This window comes from Corapipo altera, unplaced genomic scaffold (genome assembly GCF_003945725.1).
Source record: "Corapipo altera isolate COAL_440 unplaced genomic scaffold, ASM394572v1 44, whole genome shotgun sequence".
In the NCBI taxonomy this organism is placed as follows: domain Eukaryota; kingdom Metazoa; phylum Chordata; class Aves; order Passeriformes; family Pipridae; genus Corapipo; species Corapipo altera.
In genome coordinates, this window is record NW_020884880.1 from 1,784,068 (window position 1) to 1,805,503 (window position 21,436).

At 34.3% G+C, this 21,436-nt stretch overlaps 1 protein-coding gene across 7 annotated transcripts in view; it reads left to right on the top strand.

Annotated features, from left to right (window-relative positions):
• Window positions 1–21,436, top strand: part of AKAP9 (A-kinase anchoring protein 9) — a 114,156-nt gene that overhangs the window by 23,726 nt on the left and 68,994 nt on the right. For 5 of the 7 annotated variants that reach the window (XM_027639507.1, XM_027639508.1, XM_027639512.1 and 2 more), the window contains 6 exons: window positions 2,249–2,506; window positions 9,523–9,567; window positions 16,987–17,040; window positions 17,439–17,609; window positions 20,058–20,213; window positions 21,135–21,332. In XM_027639507.1, the coding sequence (XP_027495308.1) occupies window positions 2,249–2,506; window positions 9,523–9,567; window positions 16,987–17,040; window positions 17,439–17,609; window positions 20,058–20,213; window positions 21,135–21,332 (882 nt within the window). The remainder of the gene's footprint in view (window positions 1–2,248; window positions 2,507–9,522; window positions 9,568–16,986; window positions 17,041–17,438; window positions 17,610–20,057; window positions 20,214–21,134; window positions 21,333–21,436) is intronic. The other 2 variants (XM_027639513.1, XM_027639514.1) reach the window with 2 other exon arrangements.

Consider the following 21,436-nt stretch of genomic DNA (forward strand, 5'->3'; position numbering starts at 1 on the left):
AACATGCTCACTTTCCCGTGCGTTTATCTTTCATGTGTGCCCATCTTCATCAGTGTTTAAACAGAAAAATACAATGTCTGCTTATAACTGTCATGGTAGATTTTAATCTGCTAATTCTGAAGAAGTGAAAGTCGACAACTTAATTTTGAAAGGAGAGAAATCTGGCGTGCCCAGATACCTCAGTTAAAATATGCAAAATACTTGAAGAGGGCCAAGGAGTAATTCACTTGTCCTTGAGCTACACATCTAATTTTGTAGACAAATAAAGACTGTAAAGCTGCTTTAAAAAAGCCAACTTAACTTGCCATTACAGAAGGTTTCAATCAAGTTGGGAAAGAGAGTTCTTGACCAGTGGCACTACATGTCATTCATTATTTAAAAATAAAAAGTGAAAAAAGCAAAATCTCTCTGTAGTTACACTTGAAGTCGGGTTGTCTGCTTTCTGTCTTTGGGCATTTGAACAAATTCTGCTTGTGTTTTGGATAAACTGAAAATATTTTGTTGAGATAAATTTAGAGTTTTAGGAGAATGTAGAGTGTCCTAAGGAGACAACTGAAACCTTCACGCTTCCCATTTTTGAGAAGCTAAATCTCTGTTTAGTTGGGTTTGGGTTTTTTTTTGGTTGGTTTGTTGATTGTTTTTGTTTCTTTCTCTTAAACTTTGAAGTAGGAGGAGACTACCCTTTCTTTTCCTGTTCAGAATTTTTGGATTTAATAGATTTTTGATGAAATAATGTAAGATGCCTATTTTAAAAATAGAAAAAAAATCATGAAGTTGAACTAATTAGAGAAGTAGTAGGGAGGAGGTAAGTATTAAATACTTAGGTGAGCATATTTGGCTCAGCAAATCTTCAGGTCCTCCTCCTGTAAACAGAGCAGGAGCCATATGCCAAGCTGTCAGTCGTTAAAAAGGAAGAGGAGGCTGAAGAAACCCACAAAGAAATACAAATAAAGGGACAAAAGCATAAACCAGCCACAAGACAGAACGGATCTGTCGATGCATTTATTTAGATTGGGGCTCCTCATCTCTTGGGGCCAGATGAGAACCAGAGAGCACTTCAAGTGCCGGCTTGCACTGTAACCAAACGGAGACTGGGAACGGGGATCCGTGTGTCCTGCTTGAGTTGTGTGTTCCTGGAGAAGTTGGATGGAAACCTGGTTTTCTCGATTGGTGAATATCATGAGCAAACATGCTATCTTTTCTATATATTTTTCTTAAAATTGCAGCATATTTAAAAAAACCCATGATATTTGGATATTAGTTGATGTTAAAAGCTTAAAGCTTTAGGGTCTTTATTTGTATGCTTTACATTGGAGATACATTTATAAAACATATTGTAACACTTAATCTTGGATTCTTCAGTTGGAAAGTAATGATTCTTGTTTTCAGATTATATTGATAGAATCTGTTTAATTTTGAATGTTAATTGGTAAAACCTGACATGTTTGTTTTTCTTATTTGAACAGAAATTCTGTTCTTGTTAAGAAAAAATATTTTAAATGGATTTTCTTGTGTAAACCACTGTAAAGTGATTAAAAGTGATAAGCTCTTCAAAAGGCAATGTCTTACAGTATTTGAATAGCTTACATACTAATTGGTTTTTAAACTGTGTGCCTGGCTCACCTGTGACTTCTTGTTCTTCAGCATGTTTTGCTACAAGGTAGTGTGTCTTGTAATCTGCTCACTGTTTGTTTTTGGACTATTCCCTCATTATGTATTTTGCTATTTTGATATTTCTTTATGGTGTTTTCAATAACTTGATCTGCTTTCTGACTTGTAACTTTTGGGAAAAAACCTTAATATGATACTTGCTGGAAGACAGGTTTGCTTTTGTCTGTCTCTGGAATAAAAATTAAAAAGAATTTCTGTAAATTAATTTTCAGGTTACTATAAAATTGAAAGATGAGATTAGATCTTATTTCATTACGTTTGTTCTTTATGATGACATTTGTACCTTTACCTCAGAATGTTTTGATTTCTAGATATCAATCTGTGGAACAGTAACTTGCTAGTATGAAACTAAGAAGGAATTCGTTAATAGATTGTTGGTTTACATTTAAGATATTTAAAACAAACCATGTAAATGGAAAAATAATCTGTCTCACATATGCAGCATTAACTTCCAACTTGTTTGCAGTAGTGATTAGTTTGAAGCTTTATGTAGAATAGCAGATAAGCCTTTATAGAGGATGTCATTACTAATAAGAGGAAAACTTTCACCTTTAACAAGATTGTGTCTTCTGTTCAGCTTGCCCAGTTTAGGCAGCGGAAGGCGCAAACTGATGGTCAGAATGGATCAAAGAAGCAGAAAAAGAAGAAGAAAACAGCAAACATCAAAGATGAAGAATCAATACAAGACGGGATTGAAACTGATCGATCTCGAGGTGATGAAATCTCCACCTGCAGCAGCCGAAGGGGAGCAGCAGCTGCTACTGCTGACTTTGCTATTATCAGGACTTTGCATAGTGGAGAAATTATCAAACACAGCCAGGCTTACACCATTGAGGTAAGTTTGTTTTGACCTATAAAAAAATCACTTTTGGGGGAGGTGTAAAATAATCCATTAATTTTGAGAGTGAGAATAAAGGAATTGGATGAGATTTTAGGCATTATTTCCTTGCCTCTTCTGTCTGACCTTAGTATGTTCAGAGCAGTTTGTAGCTGCCTGCTGGCAATCATGTTTTTTATTGTAGTCAGTGTTGTATAGATTATGGAAAATTTGTTGGTACTGCTGTACTCCTTAAATGTGCATAAATTAATCTTGTTTTATTAAAAGTTTGCAAATTGCAGTGGATTTTTGATCACTGCACTTATGGCTACAGCAAAATACAAAACTAAACTTCTTTCTCGTATTCATAATTTGAGTCACTTTGGTTAATGAGGCAAAGAAATGAATTTAGAAAACACTACTTAGAACTGAATGACTTGAGAAATTGTTAAACAGTTACTCTACTTTTACTGCTTAATGAAATATAATCCTGATTGCTAGTGGCTGAAAGTACATGCTCTGGGAAGTCTGTAAGGTGCTCTGTGAGACACTGGCAGTCCAGTTCAGTTCTGAGTGGACATGAATTCACACACTGTTCTTCCATATACAAGGGACAAGAGATACTGATGTTATTTACAGAATAGCTTAGTCCACTTGTGAAAGCATTGCCTCTAAAATGACGTGGCATTCTGAACAAGCATCTCAATGCAGATTCCCTGTGCTTTCCAGGTGAATGCAGGCTTTTATGAGAGATATGGTAGAGATGAATGCTCTGCATTTTGACTTGCCTGTCCTGTGCTAGGATAGACCATTGTTTCTCCATTATTTCATTTCAAGCAGCTGAGGACTAACAGAAAAATTACACTTTTGAATGTTTTTTGCATTTTTATTAAAAAAAAACTTAACTTGGTGGAGGGGCAGACAGACTAAATCACATATGCAAATAAAAACTTGTAACTGTTTCGTTTATTTTACAGTTTTAAGCCTACAGTATATCCATACACTAGATATTTTGAACTTTATGGATACATGCCTTTAATAAGTAGCTTTTATTTCTTAGAAAGGTCATGTTAAGGCTTCAAAACTGTTTATAGTAAGTCAGTAAAACTGCCTGTTCAACTCACAGATTTTCCTGGAGGAGGTAATAAATTTTTTAAGAGTATTTAATAACAAAATAGCTATTTTGGTAGGTGAAGATGGGATTTTTTTGCCTTCTAGGAAAAGAGAAGGGTGTACTTTATGAAATGCAGCAGGTTATCTACAGCTAAAGAGAGAGGACTGCTAGGGCAGAGAGGTGTTTAGAGGGAATCACTAAAAATGTTGTAATAATGTAACAGTCTGCATAAATTCAACAACTGTATGAAATAACTTTCTTAATCAAATATATTTTGAAGTTGCAGATGGACTCTTCTGATGTACTTGCTTAGTTAGGATAAATGTATCTACTACAATTGGAGAAACAGAGTAAAGTACAGTCACAGAATAACTTAGGTTGGAAGGGACCTCTGAGGTCATCTGTCCAATCCTGTGCTCAAAGCAGGTCTAATTAGATCGGGTTGGTCCTAGTGACCTATGTTGGCCTCTGAATGCATACAGTACAAGACAGATGATATTAGAAATGGAAGAAATATCTGTACTGCAGTTGCTAAAGGTAGCACTCATAGATACATTCTGAAGATTGGGTATGATTTTTTTGAGGTCTGTCTTATTCCCAAAGCAACTTATCTTATGTTTAATAAATAAATACGGAGATGCACAGATTTTTCTGATATGTTGGGGTTTTTGTTTTGCTTCTTTCTTTTTTAAAATGTGGCTTTAAAAGAATAAGCCTGGTGATCATGTAAATTTGTGCTTTAACTCTTCCAAATTACTTAATCTTAGTGACTTCTAAAACAGTATTCACTTCCACAAAAAAAAAGCTACTCCCAATTGGGAGAGCATTTTAGTTTGTTAGATGTGGTCTGTGGCCTGCTTATTCATGTTAAACAAGTAATTGGTATTTGGAGTTGGAAGGAGATTGCTGAAGTCTCTGTGCAGTGTTAATTGAAGAGGAAAATATCTGAAATAGTTTCAGTGAATCTCGTGACTTATTGGTTTTACTCTTGAAAGTGCAGTGATTGGGACAGAGAGCCTGTATTACAGTAATTGGATTGGACCTTGCTTAGTTGAAATGGCAGCCAATGTAATAGGCAGTTTCAGGCTAATCTCTGCAATGGAGAATTACAGACAGCTTCCTTGAGCTGTTTGCTTTTTCACCCAACATTAAATCTTCATAGGCTGCTGTGTCAAGAGAGTGAGACAGGATTACTGGAAGCATTATGCAGGATCATTTTCTAGCTAAATTTTGATTCCACTTATTTATTTCATCTTTTACTGGAATTGATATTTGGAATTGTTCTTTCTGTACCACAAAATACATTCAGAATGTCTGACTGTACTGCCTGTCTGTCTAAAAATATTGACTGGGGTTTTTTGTGGTAGTTTGTGGGTAGAAGTTTATCTCCCTGCAGTTTTTCTAGTATGATTTTTTTATACCCCAGTGGAATTAGCATGTCCAAATGCAGATAAAAAAGAGTTATCTTACTCAATATGAATAACAGAAAATGAAATAGAGGTAATCATCTGGGAGCTTATTTCCCTTCTGAAGTTAGACCAGTTTCTTTTCAGAGAGGACAAATGTGTTTAGAGAGTGCAAAGTTAGTGTTTTGCTGTCATCCTTTGCCCTTTTTTTGCCCCTCTCTGTTCCTAAGGGTGGGCTCCTCTATCTCCCTGTATTCCCTCCAGTTACAGAATCTAATTGGAAGAACTCTGGGAGAACTATCATTGTTTTGTACTGTCCTTAGCCATTCCATTTTACCTTCTATCTGAATTTGTAAATCTCTAAGGTTTTCCATCATTTGTCAGAGGAACAGTTTATTTACTAGATTTATTAGAGAAATGCCAGCTGGTATTCCTTGTTTAAAGTATTTTGTTTCATGCTAAATGCTTTTTGTCTTGCCCTCACAAAGAGAATAATATATTGAGGAACTAGTTGTATTTGGTTTTTGTATTTATTGTGTCACACCCAAGTATCTTTCAATGTTGACATCCACAGTGTCCTTTTCCATATAGAAAAAAAAATCTAGAACACACAGCCTGGAAAATAAATTGGATCAATGAAAATCTCAGGTTTAGGACTGCTTCTGTTTTGACTTCTGCAGTTAAAAGTGGAAGAAAGCAAAAGCCACTTCCAGAGTAAATAATTGCTGAGATCACCCTCTCTGGGAAGTCTTGAAACAATGCATTGAACCACACTGCTTTGCAGGAATGTCCTAATGCCAGGAAAGCAAAAGAAATTAACCTGTGTCACAGTAAAATGTCCTTGAGTCACCTGAGTAGTAAAAGCTATTATACAAAGCTTCTTAGAAAAGAAAAGTTCAAAGTTCTGTGATGAAGAATACCAACTAATTGACTAAGGTTGGATTAGTAACTCGTCTTTTGTTTTTCACAGGGCAAATCCTTTTGGTAATAGTTTAAGAATAGCTTAACTGTTTACTGATGTAGGTGATAGAGTTTATAGCTCCATGCTCATTGTTTCATTTCTGTAAGGTACTCCACTTGTTAGTGCCTGAGATTTTGACAGGAAGGAACAAAAAGGGAGTAAGAAGGAGACACTTGGTAGGATTCTTGAGAAGAACTAAGGAAGAAAAGTGACAGAAAGAAGAAAACATAAGCAGTATGATGAAACAGAGAGGATGCCTCAGTGAGAAAAGGAGTAAGTGGTGAATGTGGGTAAGGCATTCCTATGATAGAAGCATGAAAGCAAAGAGCGACTAAAGGCTTTGACTAGAGAAGAAATATTTTGGGATGTACAATAAGATGGAGGATTTGAAAAAAATAATACATAAATAAAATGTAGTAAAAATTAGCCCAGTCACTTCAGACAATCTGGCATCCCTTGAAAAATGTTTTGAAATTGAAGAATGAAGATAGGCAAATGTTTGGAAATAGCCTGTTCAATAGTAAAGTCAGTGTCACGAGAGAAGATAGTAGATTCTCAGCAGCGTATGGTTCTGACTGAAGCCAGTCATCTTTCCATTCACCATCTGGCCAGAAGATTACCAGGATAACTTGCCAATTTTTTTTGATTCATAAGGCAACCTCTGGTATTATTCCTTCCTTTATCTCTGTCAATACTGATATATAATAGATTTACTGACAAAGAAATTACCTGTATTTGAGAATGGTCTTTGCAGAATTACATAGTATTTCACTTTACATTAAACATTTATAAGACCATGTTACCAAAGAATAGAAACCTAATTGAATGCTTAGGTTACCTCTCTGCTGGTGGTGTTTTCTGATATGGGAAATTTATACACTGAGAAGTCTGGTACTTTGCTGCAGATTACATTCAGATTTGGCAACCATTTGTCTCCACTAAGATGCACACAAATTTGATCATAGTAAGTTGGTTTGGGTCATAAATTACCAGGGAATTTGAATTGAATAATTTTCCTGTTAGGAACTAGGAAAGACATGATGAGGCAATATATAAGAATAGCCCTTCATATTCAGAATGTTTATAATAGATCCATAAAGTTAAGGATGACCCAGGGAGAGGGTTTTCATGACAGGGATTTTCAATTTACATTCTCTTTATCTCACTTCCCAGTAGCAGTCCTCTTAATTAGATTAAGTTGTGATCCTTTATGAATTACTAGAGACCCATCTGAAAAGTGGCCAAGCCAAAATAACTTGGTTTTGCTTCTACCAATAGCTAGTACAAGTTCAAGAATCAATCCAGCCTTTTGTAATTACATTTTTGTAACAGTTTTCATTGAGGTCATATAAACATCAGTAATTAACTTCAGGTAGAATTCAGTTCCATGTATACTCAGTCTTGGTTCTTGCTCTTATACCTTCATCCATTTTAATTCAAGTAGTTTAGTACTGGATGTCCGTTCTTGCAGATTGTTTTATTGTCACCTACAAAAGGTTTCTAAAGAAACACAAAAATAATTTTTCAGTTCTTGTGGCCAATTTTGTATATGAGTTCTTTTGTGAATCCTGTGATAATATTGAGTATCCAGTGCCTAAGAACGTGACTTCTGAGCAATGCTTAGCTGCATACAGAAACAAGTTACTCTAAAACTGACCTCCTGTATTCCACAGACTGATACTCCTTTTTTTGTATCAGCTTGCAGTATTTCCTCTGAAGAATATATACAGATGGAAGTGGTTTTTAATTTTCTGAATACTTAAGTGTTATCTTTAAAAGTATCACCTGCAGAGTTGATGGAGATGGTTGACTATAAGGAGTCTTTGAGATGTCTTTCAGTGTAATCTAACTATCAACCACGTTACCAGTGAAGAAAATACTAAATAAAGAATTAAAATATCTTGCAAGAAGAGAGTAACTGTTTCTAGCAGGAAATTGCTGTGGGATGCAGTTGGTAGAATATGTACAAAGCAATGGTCAGAGTCTAACAAATGCCTATTTCCAATTCCTTAAGGCATTGAGGAGACTGATGAATAGCTTTCTTGGCATTATCCTGTCAAAAGATGCCGTGTTGCTAACAATGTGTGTATATATGAATTTTTTTAAATATTAAATATTTTCTTTTAAACCAGGCCTCTGTGGTTCAGGCAGATGAGCTATGTAAAACCTAATTACTTCTGTTGACCAAAAAATAATTGAAGCCTACAGAATGGATATGTTTAGTAGTGGAAGAAATTGGATTTTGAAATTACATTGGTCAGGTCTTAGGAAGTGAACATAGCCACTTGGAGGGCAAGATGACTGCCTGTAAAATTCTGGCTACTTGTAATGTTACAGATTCTCATAGCAAAAAAATAGCATGCAGTCTTACAGTGTTGGAGTCTAATGTGTGGCAAAAATACTTGATTTTAATAACCAAAAAACTATCTGCATCCAGGATTGAAGGAGACATTTTAGAAAGATTATTTATGCTACTAACAGATACTGCACACCTAAACTGATGGAGAACTGTGTGGGTTTTGACAATTTTTAAAAAATTATTTTAGGTTGGGTTGTTTTTTTTTATTTTTGGTGGCTTTGTTTTGCTTTGGTTTTTGTGTTTGTTTGTTTATTTGTTTTACTTTAGATTGGTATTCAGAAAGGACCAGCAATATATTATTTTTTTAAAATATGTCTGACCAAATTACCGTTAAAAAATTAGAGAATTATTTTTAGTAATCACCTTCCTTTGAGAATCATATTTTCTCACTCTCACCTAAGCTTCAATTTACAAGTTCTATTGCCTTTTACTATGATTATCTACTAGGTTTGAGTTTATCCCAAGATGTAAAAATTTTTTGTGATCTTTTTTTATAAAAAAGAAAGTGTACTTATTGTAGTGCGCCTTATATAGATAGTATGCTTATTTTCCTACTAATATTTTGATTCTCAAACCTGATACATTTTATGTTGTTCATCAAGATGCACTGTATTTAATTCAGGCATCTACCATGGCTTTGTTAAGGCTTTGTTCCTTTAAATCCTCTAATTCATTAGATCACAAGATTTGAGTCTTTGTCCTTTTAGCTTTCCTTGGTTTCCATGGAAGCTGAAGGGTAATATGAGTGTTTGTTTTAAAATTCTAGTCAACATCAAAAGTCATGCGTAAATAATTGTGTTCTTAAGCCAGCAAAGTTCCTAATTAGGTAAAATTGATCCATGAGAGACAAGTCCTTTTCATGGCACTCCCTATTTGTTTTTAAAAAATCAAAAACAAAACCCAAAAAAGTGTTACATTTCCAAAATGGTATTCAGTACCTGTAGGTTGTTTGAAGATTTTGTCATGTGGTTATAATGTTTCCATGGTCACAGTTCAACAGCTAAGTAACTTTTTTAAAGCTGGAATTTCAAGGAAGTGATGGTATCCTTCACTACATATATGTACTCATCAAATTCATGTACACCTCAATATTTTCAAATACTGTATGTTCTCAGAAACAGATGGAAAACATATTGTTTAGAGTGCCTTAATTGTAAATATTTTAATATTTTATTTTATTATATTTTCTTTTAGCCAGAAAGTGAAATTTCTACCACAGTAGAAGATTACAGTTCTGAGGTAAGACTGAAGTAATGCTTTTCCTAACTTTCTTTCGACTTTTTCTATTACATGTTTACAGCAATGCTGTGCATAGTTTTTCAAAAAGAGAAGGAAAGAAAGAGCAGATGTGATATTATAGACAAAGCTGTTGCATGTTATTACTGGTATGATTTATCATTAAAGCAAGCATTATGTCGACTACATAATGGGATGACTACTGTAATAAATAATGCAGTAGATACATAAACTGTTGTAACAATGTCATCCTTAAGGTTGTATGAATACTTTGTATTGCCATTGGAGTATTGGCTGTGCATAATTCCTACTAATTTTCTGTGGGAAACTATTTAACAAGTCAATTATGTTTAAATGAGTTTCAAAGCAGCCCTTGCTCAATGACTGGCTGAGTGTCAGTCTGCTGGTAGGAGGTGGTGAGTGAATGCCTTTACATCATTTGTTTGGGTGTTTTGTTTTCTTTCTCTTATTAAGCTGTCTTTATCTCATGAATTTTTGTTGCTTTTTTCATTCCAATTCTCTCCTCCATCCCACTGGTGGGGGAGTGAGTGACTGTCAGGGGGACTTAGCTCTAGCCAGGGTCAACCCACCACACACAGGCATCTACAACTCCTCTCTTGATGATACACACTGAAGGGTAGTAGTGTATATGGAACTTTGGGCCTGTCAAATAAAGCAGTTTGTTGTGTTTGTAAGGAGTAAACTGCCTCATGCACAAACGTCGTTCAATAACATGCTTGCAAGAAATAGCCATGGAATATCTGAATGCAGTAAACATTGTTTCTATTTTAAAAAAAATTTAATTTTTCATGTCTCAGTCACTACCTGTAGGGACAATCAGGGTTTTGTTTTGCAGATCTCTATGCTAAATACTTTAAAACACAACCCAGAATCTTAAGTTTGGCAACAAGTAAGAGGGGATGAAGTAATCAAATATGTGTCATTACTGAAGTAAATTTGGTTTAGAATACTTTGTTCCTCTCTCGGTTTAACCTTTCATAACAGAAGATGACTATGCATTAGAATAACTGTTTGATTCACACTAGTATTATAACTGCTTACTGTGAAGCCTAAGGAATATACACAGCAGACAGTGTGTCCCTGACCTGTCACACTGCATGGTGCAAAAGGAAAATCATTACTGCAGTGGGCAGTTTAGGCATGCCCTGAAAATGGGAATGGCTTTTCTTTCCCAGTAAATGACCTATCTTCACTTGCTCCTTTTCCCAGCCTATTTTCTTGATCAACTCCATATCTGTTTTGTATCCCCTAGTTTTTTGTAAATTCTTCCCTATCTGTAATGGCTCCTGTCAATTTTTTCACCTTCCCTTGCCCATCTCCTTCTGTTCCTTGCTTGATTTCCTAACTCTGTCTTTGCAGCCTTTTTCTATTCTTCCTTTACCTTCCTCAGTCATTCCAAAGCCTAGTTTCTTTCCCAGCCTTTCCAACTTACTCCAAGTATTGTTCTTCCTTCTTTCTTATTTTAATATTTTTTATCCCTCTCCCTTGAAAAGCTGTTCTGTTTCATTCCCTGTCTTAAGTTGAGATCCTGCTAATGTTCAGCTCTACTTGTCCTAAGATGCAAGGAATAGCTTTTCTTTCCGACCTCTCTCATCAAATCCCAGTTAAAGTTTCCTTACTGGAGTTGGTCTTGGCCTTTAGTTGAACGCTTTTCTCATCCCTCTGTTCTCCAGTTTGACTCTTTCTCACCCACTTCTTCCCCCTGCCCTTATTTATAAGCACCCTCACTTTCTTCTGGTGCATTGGTAGAAGGCACTTGGGAGTACAAGTGCAGTGTTCCGTCACATTCATTATTGGTTCCTTTCAAATACAGAGGACTGAAACATGGGGACCCTTGGTCTGGTCAATTGCATTCATTTCTGTGGCATGCTTTTTGTGATGCAAATTTTTAAAAAATACATCTGAGATCTGCACTTTTGGAATTGCTCTAAACAAAAGAAGATTTTTGTTGAGGGGTAGGTTCAAGGGCTTAAAGCAAAGTTTGCCTGGGGAAAAAAAAATCCATTTAAAGATTTTCATCTTTTCATAGATAAAATGTGGTTTATTTTGTCCAAGGAATTCAAGTAGCAAAGAACAAAGGGAATCTGACTTTGCTTTCTGTATGGTAGGATGATAGGGCAGTATGTGCACACAGTTTGCCATTGAGTGTAGCAGACATGCTTTTGAACAACTGCTGTGACCTTACTGCACCTTTTTAGAATATGCATCACTGTGGTATGTGATTACTTTTAAATGGAATTTGCAGTATGTGAAGAATGAACCCTTGAAAACAGTTGACAATGTCATTGGTGTTCATGTATGTATTTTTACAAGTCAGACATATTACATATGTAATGAAATATGACTGTAAAATTTTGATCACTTATGAGGTAGTAGGAAGCAGTGTTGGAACCTGATTGTAAAAACTCAAGAAAACACATCTTTGCACAAGGCAACAGGATACAGAAAAGATGTGGTATAATGCCTCATGGTAATTGTGCATATGTTTCTGATTTTAGTGTTTTGGGTTTAGTATCAGTTGAATTCAAAGCTCTCATTTTAAAATTAAGTTTTCACATCTAAACACTTAACTTTACCCTGCTTCAGTCTTCAAAGATTTCTAGAGGTACCTGCAGAGGATATTAGGGAGCAATTTTTCAGGTACTCAAGACAATAGAATTACATTCAGAATGCCTTCTGAATGTTCCTTTTAAAAATTGCAGATTTCTGTAAAAATGCAATCACAGATTGCATTTATAGGCACTTTTCACTCTTGCAAAAATACTTTTTAGCTCTCCGAGAGTTATTTTCGAAGGCATAAATAGACACACAAAACTCGTGAATAGTAACACGATACTGGATTTGGTGAAGAACAAGCTCAAGCAGTCAGAGTTGCTATCTTAGTAAGTTCTTTTTAATTCCAGCTCATTATAATTGGTTGATATCTTAAATGGGGAGACAACATGTTTAGGAATGCATATATTTTAGGAACTGAATTCTCAATATGTTTCCTGTCAGCTGTAGTGTTACTTTTATTATTCAAAGCTCTGCTTACATTCATGGCCACACTGTAAATAAAATGATCTGAAGCCTTTTCAGTTGATGAAGATGAGAGTAAGTTAAATTTTGTCTGTAACAACGTAATTATGAAGTTGTATAAAATCTTGAGCTTATCTTTTTTACCAATATATAACTTTGTTTTCAGAATTATAAGAAACCACACATTTCAGAAAGAGGCCTGTTGATTCATCTGTTTCCCGAGTGATTAGAACATCTGTATTATTTTCAGTGTTTTTTGCCAGAAATTAAGTTGACATGCTTCAAATTGAAATAGGTCATAAATTGTTTTGTTGTAGCTGATAAAATAAGTCTGTTGTTTTTAACTCTTCAGACCCTTCTCTTGAAGAATTGGATGAAATTTAGTGATAAGGTTTTCCCTCTTTAGGAGACTTATCAGATACACAATTATAAGCCAATACAGTTGTCTAAGCAAAATTGAAGGAACCAGTGTATGTTTATATAAGAGTTCTTGTCTTGAAGGACATTTATTGTAAATACAGTCTGTTGTTCAGTTTTGTTCTGCCACCTTTCTAATACCTACATGATCAAGGTGCTAGCCAAAGTGAAGACTGGTAAATCTTTCATATGAGCTTGTCTTTTGGGACAAATTACTCAGTTTGCGCAGGAATGACACCTGATCTTAAATTAAATTATAATGATAGTTATCTATTTAAGGTTATGGTCTAAACTCAGAACTAAAGGTAGGTAGGCTTTTTCCAACAGGTAGGATTTTTGGGGGGTTTTATAACTGTGTAAGGTAAAGTTGCCCCCATACATTTTCTATATGCCTCAATTTTATGGTATAACTGAAAGACTTTTCCACCTGTTTTTTTTTTTCTCTTATTGACTCTTCCCAATTTATAAAATGTAGCTCTGAAAAGATGATTAATATGAAGTCTACAAAGTCGTTGAGTTTTTTTTTAATTTTAGCAAAATTCTATACTTTAACTACTACATAAAGAAACCTGTTGCTGTGCTATTAATATATAGAAAAATATATCAAGCCATGATATTTTAAAAAACCATCCGTTGTTGTCCTTCAGAAGTTACTTACCTTAGTTATATTACAGGATTGTAATTATTTTAATCACAAACCAGAAATGGCTTTTTTTATGGAGTATAAAAAACCCTCCCCCCCAAAATACACTGAAATTCATTTTCCCAGGTCAACCTAATTGCTAATTTTAGCTAGATTTCATGTAGTCAGTTGTGACATAACTAGAAGATTGAGGAGAGCTAAGAACATTGACAAAGATTGTCAGAGGTCTAAATCCTAATTTTTCTGAAGGAATCAGGTGTCCAAAATGTAAAAGAAGGGGGGAGGGGAAGAAAACACGAGGTAAAATTTTTAGTCCATTCCAGATTCTTCTGTATGTTTCTACTACCAAATCAAACAATTGTTTAAGCAGAAGTCTACTTACCCATATGTAATAGGTTATATTATTTTTATGCACTAAGGTATTTTCTATACTTTCCAGTGATTGAACAGTATGTATTGATTTATGCTGAGCATGAATTTTCTATATAAAGGGACATCTCTGTAGTACTGGCATTAATGTTGTAAGTAGTTACACATCATATATTATTACTGCTATTTCTGAGGTATAATTTCAGGTCTTCCAAGCTCTAAGGAACATTGAACAGGGTACAGTGATTTCATAAATTTAATTCTGACCTCTAGTGGCAATTGTCATGAATTGCTGCCTTGGTTCAGTGGTGGAAGTCGGTTTTCCTTGTGTTTCTCAGAAAGAAGATTCCTTTCATTTATCTTAAGTATATGTATTTACTGATGCAGTATAAATTAAACCTTTATTTTTAGCCAATAGGCTGCAGATTATATTATATTTTATAATTGTAAATACTGTTTCTGTGAGTTATTTTGAAAATACGAAGAAGGAAGAACAATCAGACAGAATGTCCTTTGAGGGACTTCCATAACCTTCATTTGTTTCATATCCTTTGTTCACCAGAACTGTTACTGCTGAGTAGCTAATATATTGTAAAATATAATCCTTTCTTATTTTGTGATTATTTGATTATGCAATTTTATCCAGAGCTCTTGTTACTTCTTGCTTCCATTATATTAAAATGATGTGTGTGGTTTGATTGTTTCTTTAAATGTTTAATCATTTGCTGAGTTGTGTAACTAAGAACATCATAAGGTATTAAGGCCTAAGGATTTCAGTGTTAAAGGTGAACTGCAAAGCTTTTAAAGAAGAAATTGTAAGAATCTACATTAAGAGTATTTATGGACTTGCAGATCTCTATATGGGTAAATCACTGAGGCCATAAGACAAAACACAGGAGTCCTATAGGCCTTATCCAGACATTTAGTAACACTCAAGTTGGCATCTGGACTACTGAATTCATATATTGCAGATGAGTGAAAAATTAATTCTAAATTAAGATATTTTGAAGCTATTAACTCATTCCCAACTTTCTATCTGCTCTGACACAGCAGAATTTGTCATACCAGGAGTTACCAGGCTCCTCCCAAGGTTTCCCTCAACACAGCACCCTGCTGTGACTGTTTGGCATTTTTTTTCACATATAGCAGTGCTGTTTGTTGTCTTGTCATGTTTCAACTTTCACTTTGCCAGAAGACATAAGGCATTTAAAAGAAGAAGGTATCAGATGAGAAACAACATGGACTACCATGTTACCACGATTCACTTACTTGTCTGATGTCTAAGAGGTAGGCTACTGTGAAATGAGGCAGGATTTCTGATGTTCTGGACAGTTGTTCTCAATGTGCGTAGCAAAATTCCTTTTATAAGTTAAAGGTCTTTCGTAGAATTTGCAGCTGCTAAGGAGTCTGGAACATCTAATGAGATAAGGCTTTCATGCCCTTCCTATTAGCCCTTGTTATAAAGCATCCAAGAGTCTTTGTTGCACATAGCTGTGATTGACAGGAAGAGAAGCATGTCCACTGTTGAGATTACAATAATCATATACTACATCTTTATCAATTAAGCCTAAATAAAATGGGAGTTAAAAAAAGGAAAGGAAGGTCTACATAATAGAGTTTCTATTAAACTACTAGTGTTACCAATCTGGGGCATGAGCCAAAATCTGAATAAAGACTTTGGTGCCAGACACTTTGTAGACACTTGTGTATCCAAACATAGAGCAAAGTCTGGCAATACACGAATGATACACAGTACCTCTATGAGTTGCCTGGACTGCCGTTTGCTGCAATTTTCTTTGTTCTTTCTAAACTAAAGTAGTAATCTCTCTGTGGTGCCTTTATTTTACTGAGAAAGTCAGAAATTGAGAGGGCACTGTCAGCCTTGCAAATTCTTCTCTAATGCAGATTTATTCGTTCTCTTAATACCAACTCAATGACTATATTGATCCCATTTGTAACAGTGCACTTATTGATTTCCTTAGGCATGATAGTTCTTTGTAAGTAAGCCCTGACCTAGGCTATGGCAGATGTCTGAGCACTATAGCTCCTTTTTTTTTGTTTTAAACATAGTATTTGGGTGTGAAATACTATCATGCCTTTCCATTTCTAGTAGCATTATTTTTGTTTCAGGCTTGAATGTAATAAACAGCTCCGAGGAGAAATACAGCTCTTCTTGCTTTCTCATTTTTATACATTGGTCTGCTCTTTTAAAAGCCTGCCTATCTGTTTTATGGTTCCTCACAAGTACACAGAATGTTCTTTTCATTTTGGTTTTTTTTTAACCTGTAACTGCTACTTTGTACTTGCCTTTTGGAGATTTGTTGTTATTGGTTTGCACAGTCTTTAGAACCAAAATTCTTGTAGAAGCTGAAAGGGCTTGAATTTTAGGTGAGTGAAAGTGGACTGTTTTTCAAATGTCTTATGTCAAATGTATAGTTTCTGTTCTTTTTCAATTTCACAAAATTCCTTCAAAGTGAGGATGAGAGTCTATGATACTGTCTTTCTTCCACTATGGAAAGATAGGTGGCTTTCAGAAAGATTAAATCTTGTGGTGTATAAAAATTTTTTGGAAAGCATAACTATGTTTAATAATATATAGAAATATTAAACCTATAATTTAAAATGCAGTAGTACTGTATTTTAATAATTTAAAGTATAAAGCTTTGCTTTGACCTTTAAATCTGAATTCCTTTATTTTCTCTAGATGTTTAGATTTGTAATAAGATTTTTGTTTTAAGACAGTAGTATCTATTTTTGCAATTTTAGGTGTTTTACCTGTTACCTATGCTTACTTTGATGCATTTTGCTATATATAAAACTATTTTGTATTTCAAATGAAATAAATATAACAATTCCTGTAGGTCTGAAGGAATTGCTACATAAGATTCAAATAAATGGGAAATAGGAAATCAAGCATTATTTCAAATAATGTATTAGAAATTGTCTTTATACAGGTAAATGGTTGCAGTTTTGAGACAAGAACAGCTATACCTGCAGACTTAATCAGGGTACAGTATTGCAAATTGAATTGTAATACTAATGGAGAATACTAAAAACCTCAATTTGTTTTGAACAAAAACTGTGTTGCTGACTAATACTTTATTTTGCATGCTGTGCTCTGCATCTGTGTTGTTTACTGTATTAATATAGTATATCATTCAACTAGAAATGCAAGCCAATTTACTCCATCTATTAAGACTAAGATTATAATGCAGAATTGCTTTATGTCAGTGCTTTTGAGGTGTGAATTATATTAACAAAGGAGGTTACTATGGCAATAAGATCTTCGATGCTGTATTGTATGTTAATGTTCTAAGGTGGCATTTGGTACAGAATTTAATATTTGACTTTACTTACTGCAATAAAACGTAAAAAATGGTGTGTAAAGGAACTTGGATTGATTTAGGAAGAAGAATTTGGAGTTGGAGAGATTCGTTCAGAGCATGGAATGCAGCACTCTCACACGCAGCTAGCGGTGATGGAGAATGAATTGACTGGGAAACAACAAGAGATTGAAGAGCTAAGCAGAGAGATAGAAGAAATGAGGGCAGCGTATGGTACAGAAGGATTGCAACAGGTATAATTACCTTATGTTGCTTTCTACTTGCTGTTTGCTTACGTGCAAAAATGCAGAGCCTCAACAGAAAGAGTTCACACTTAATGGCAGCTGTTCAGAATGCAGTCAGTGTGTGATATCAAATTAATTACACGTAATTTCTTTCAATCATATACCATGTGCTCTATTACTCTGAGTGGCATTTCCATTGTGTGTCCTTTTTCTCTGTATTTTGTGACTAAAATGCCAGTCTTCTTTGCAGTGACTTTCTTCAAATCAGGAGTGGAAAGACAATTTTCTTCAAGAAAAGCCCTAATTCATCTGTAGTTAGGCAAAGACTGTATGTCTTTGATACCTTCCTGTTCCTCCAAGATCAAAAAAACTCAGGTTTTGCTCCCTAGGGAATAATATAACTGAACAAAAAATGTATTTGTTTGTCAGACTTCACAGCCTGCAATACAAAAACAGCTGTGTCAAAATGTTTTAATTAAAAACATCTAATAATTTGGGTTTACAGAGAAGATTTTCTTATTTTAAAAATACCATTGGAGTATAAAGTTAGTTTATAAAGTAAGGAATATTCTTCCAGTTTGAGCCAGTGGTACAACCCACTCAGTGATTTGTAGTGCTTCGTGTCTTATTTGTCTCTCTCTTTTAATTTGGATTCAGGTTATGTCACTGTTTTCCTATTTTTTTGCAAAGTACTATGGAATGAAAAAAACAAAACAAAGTTCTAATATTCAGTTATTTTCACCTTTATTATTGCACAGTTACAATTTTTTCTGCTTGCATTTGTATTTGAACTGTGAAAATAGATGTGTTTTCCACCATATCACCCGTTAAGTGGTTTTTATCTGGTGTTGAATTTTAATTATTGTGTCTTGTATCTGTTGTACTAAACATAATAGTCATAATTATAGCATAATAAAGAAAATAAGCATAGTTTTAGTTCCTTACAGTTGTAACTACTGTTAGTTTTTTCTGAAAGAGCTGAAAGTAAAAATGTTTGCATTTTTTAAATGGCTATAATTACAATTTTTAAAATAAAAATACATTAAAACAAAATCTGGGACTCTGGGCTGTGGTACAATAATATTTTAATAGTTGCAGCATATTTTTGTGTGATAGTGGTACAGTGCATAATATTTCAGTCGAGAAGTACATATGATTTATTTTTCAGAAGAAACAAAAGGAATTGTAAAAGGGGATTGGGAAAGATAGTTGTGTGCTTTAATTCTACCTGTTGTGTCAAGAACAGAAATGGAATTTAGAAAGTTGAAAATTATATAACGTTGTGTGGAGTGGAGCTGAAAAATTTATTAATTTGGTTTCATTGAACGGATGCAAAAGCAAAGGTGTGACACACTTATGTTCCTGATCTGTGCCTAATTTTCTCTACTGTAACAAACATCTATTATTTCCACAAGGCCCGTGCTTTTAAAGTGGGAGTTCACTCCAGTGTTCTGAAAAGAACTTTAAAATAATTTCCTCCAATTCTTTGCCTAGTTTCACTAGGCAAAGACTTTTTGGTTGGGACTTTTGGGTTTTATGTCCCTGTCCTCTAAAAAGATAAACTTTATCTGGAAGCATTATACTGTTAACATCCGAGACTCATCACATAACTGAGTGAAGATTTTGTGGGGGACTCTGTAAGCAAAACAGTTAGAGAGGGTAACTAACAGTTTAAGAAATTTGCAATATGTAGAGATGAGACTTCCACTAACCTTCAAAGAGTTCAAATTAAAAAATGGACTTTAAAGTGAGTAACATGTTTATATAAATGCACACAAAAATATTACCAATTAGTATTGTAAAATTTCTGACTGCTTGAGTGTAATCCTAGAAAAAAATAAAACAGTTGGAAAGGATGTTTTGTACTCTTATAATTTCCTTATCATTACAAATTACAAAAGATTCATCTATTAAATATGCTGTATCAGTTTTGCAGCTTGAACTGATGTTTTCATGTAGTTATGAATAATTCTTCTGGGTTCACAATGTAGGATATTGCATGGTATCTATTACATCCTTTTAGTATGATGAATGCAATTTATTGCACTTTCAGTGACAGAAGACTTGAATTTATTGTGGAAAAAGTGTGAGAACATGAGTAGTTGAACAAAATTGCTGAAAAACTATTAGTAGATATTCTGGCTTCCTTTATGATAGTTTGTTTATGTGACCATGCTTTTTATTTTAAAAGCAAGTTATATATTTAAGTAATTAACCTTCTTAAAAGTTCAGATTTTGTTATTTGTTAACTATATTTTATGGAGAGGTCATATATTGTTAGATGGGGGAAAATTGTTTCTGAAATATTTACAAATAGAGTTTGTGAAAACATAAATGCTTTAGTAGTATGACATCTTTTAAATGGAGATGACTTATTGCTACTTAACTAAAATTAGCTAGTATTACATTGTCTGTGGCTTTTATATGCATTAATAGTTTACATTTTGTCTTTTATAGCTGCAAGAATTTGAAGCTGCTATCAAAAAAAGAGATGACATTATCACTCAGCTCACTACTAACCTGCAGCAGGCACGGAAAGAAAAGGATGAAACTATGAGGGAGTTCTTGGAGCTTACTGAGCAAAGTCAAAAACTGCAAATTCAGTTTCAGCATGTAAGTTACAGAGCTATCAATATTTATTTGGGTTTGAAAATAGATGTTGCTTTGGAGACTCCATAAATAGCTACTTCCTGCAGAAGCACACAATTTTTTGTGCATTTTTGAAGAATTAGTCTCTTTGTATAGATCAGCAGTCCTTTTACTGGTTCTACTGTTGTTTTTATAGTACCTGATTTATTTTACTAATTAACTATGAAATTATAAAGATTAGTCTGTTTTGTTTCCTAGTATGTGGTAATAGCTTCTGATAAATACTGAATTATGGCAGTTATCTTGGGGAGAAACACTTGTGGAATTAGTTCTCAAAGCTTTGTGCAGAAATCTGGCATTTTCCCTTTGAAATCAAAAGATCCAGCCATCAACTTACATGGGACACTATGCCATGCTGCAGTCCATCCTATATTTTTAGATAAAACCTGTTTTTTGTGTTATTATTAGAAGGTAATTTAAATAACAAAGTGAAGCTTCAGAAAAACATTTCTTCTAAAAAGTATGGTGACTGAGGTGCTATAAACACTCAGACCACAGCTTACAGTGTTGCAGTTGAATATTGTAGTATTTTGTGCTGTTTAAGCACATTATATAGCTTATTTTCAGATTCAAGCAGGCTATATTCTGAAGCCTGAGCTTTTACTATTCAAACTCTGATTTGGGGCTCAGTAGTTGCAACTAGTTGATTTTACTACTTAGTAATGGTTCTGAGACACTGCTCTCCTATATTAGCTTACCATTAATATTTAATTAATATTAAATATCTTTCTATTGGCTAGCCATCCCAAACGATTAAGGATATTTCAGTTCCTCCAAAATAACATTGAAATTTGTCCAATAAGTAAAGATCACTCTTTCTGTATGTAGTGCAAGGTGGTTTTGAAAAACTTGATGTATTTTAGGTTTTATTCTTTATCATTCAAGTTGCAGGCAAGTGAAGCCCTAAGGAACAGCAGCCATAGTTGCACAGCTGCTGATTTATTGCAAGCCAAGCAACAGATACTTTCACATCAGCAACAGCTAGAAGAACAAGAATGTCTGCTAAAGAATTATCAAAAAAAGAATGAAGAATTTGAAGAACAGATAACACGTCTTCAAGAGAAAATCACAAGATATGAAATGGTATGTTCCTTACTACACAGATCTCTTTTCCTAAACTCTTTTCAGGATTTTGTAGTTCCTTTGAAATATAAGGGCCAAAGTACAGATAGTGTTGTGTAAAATGC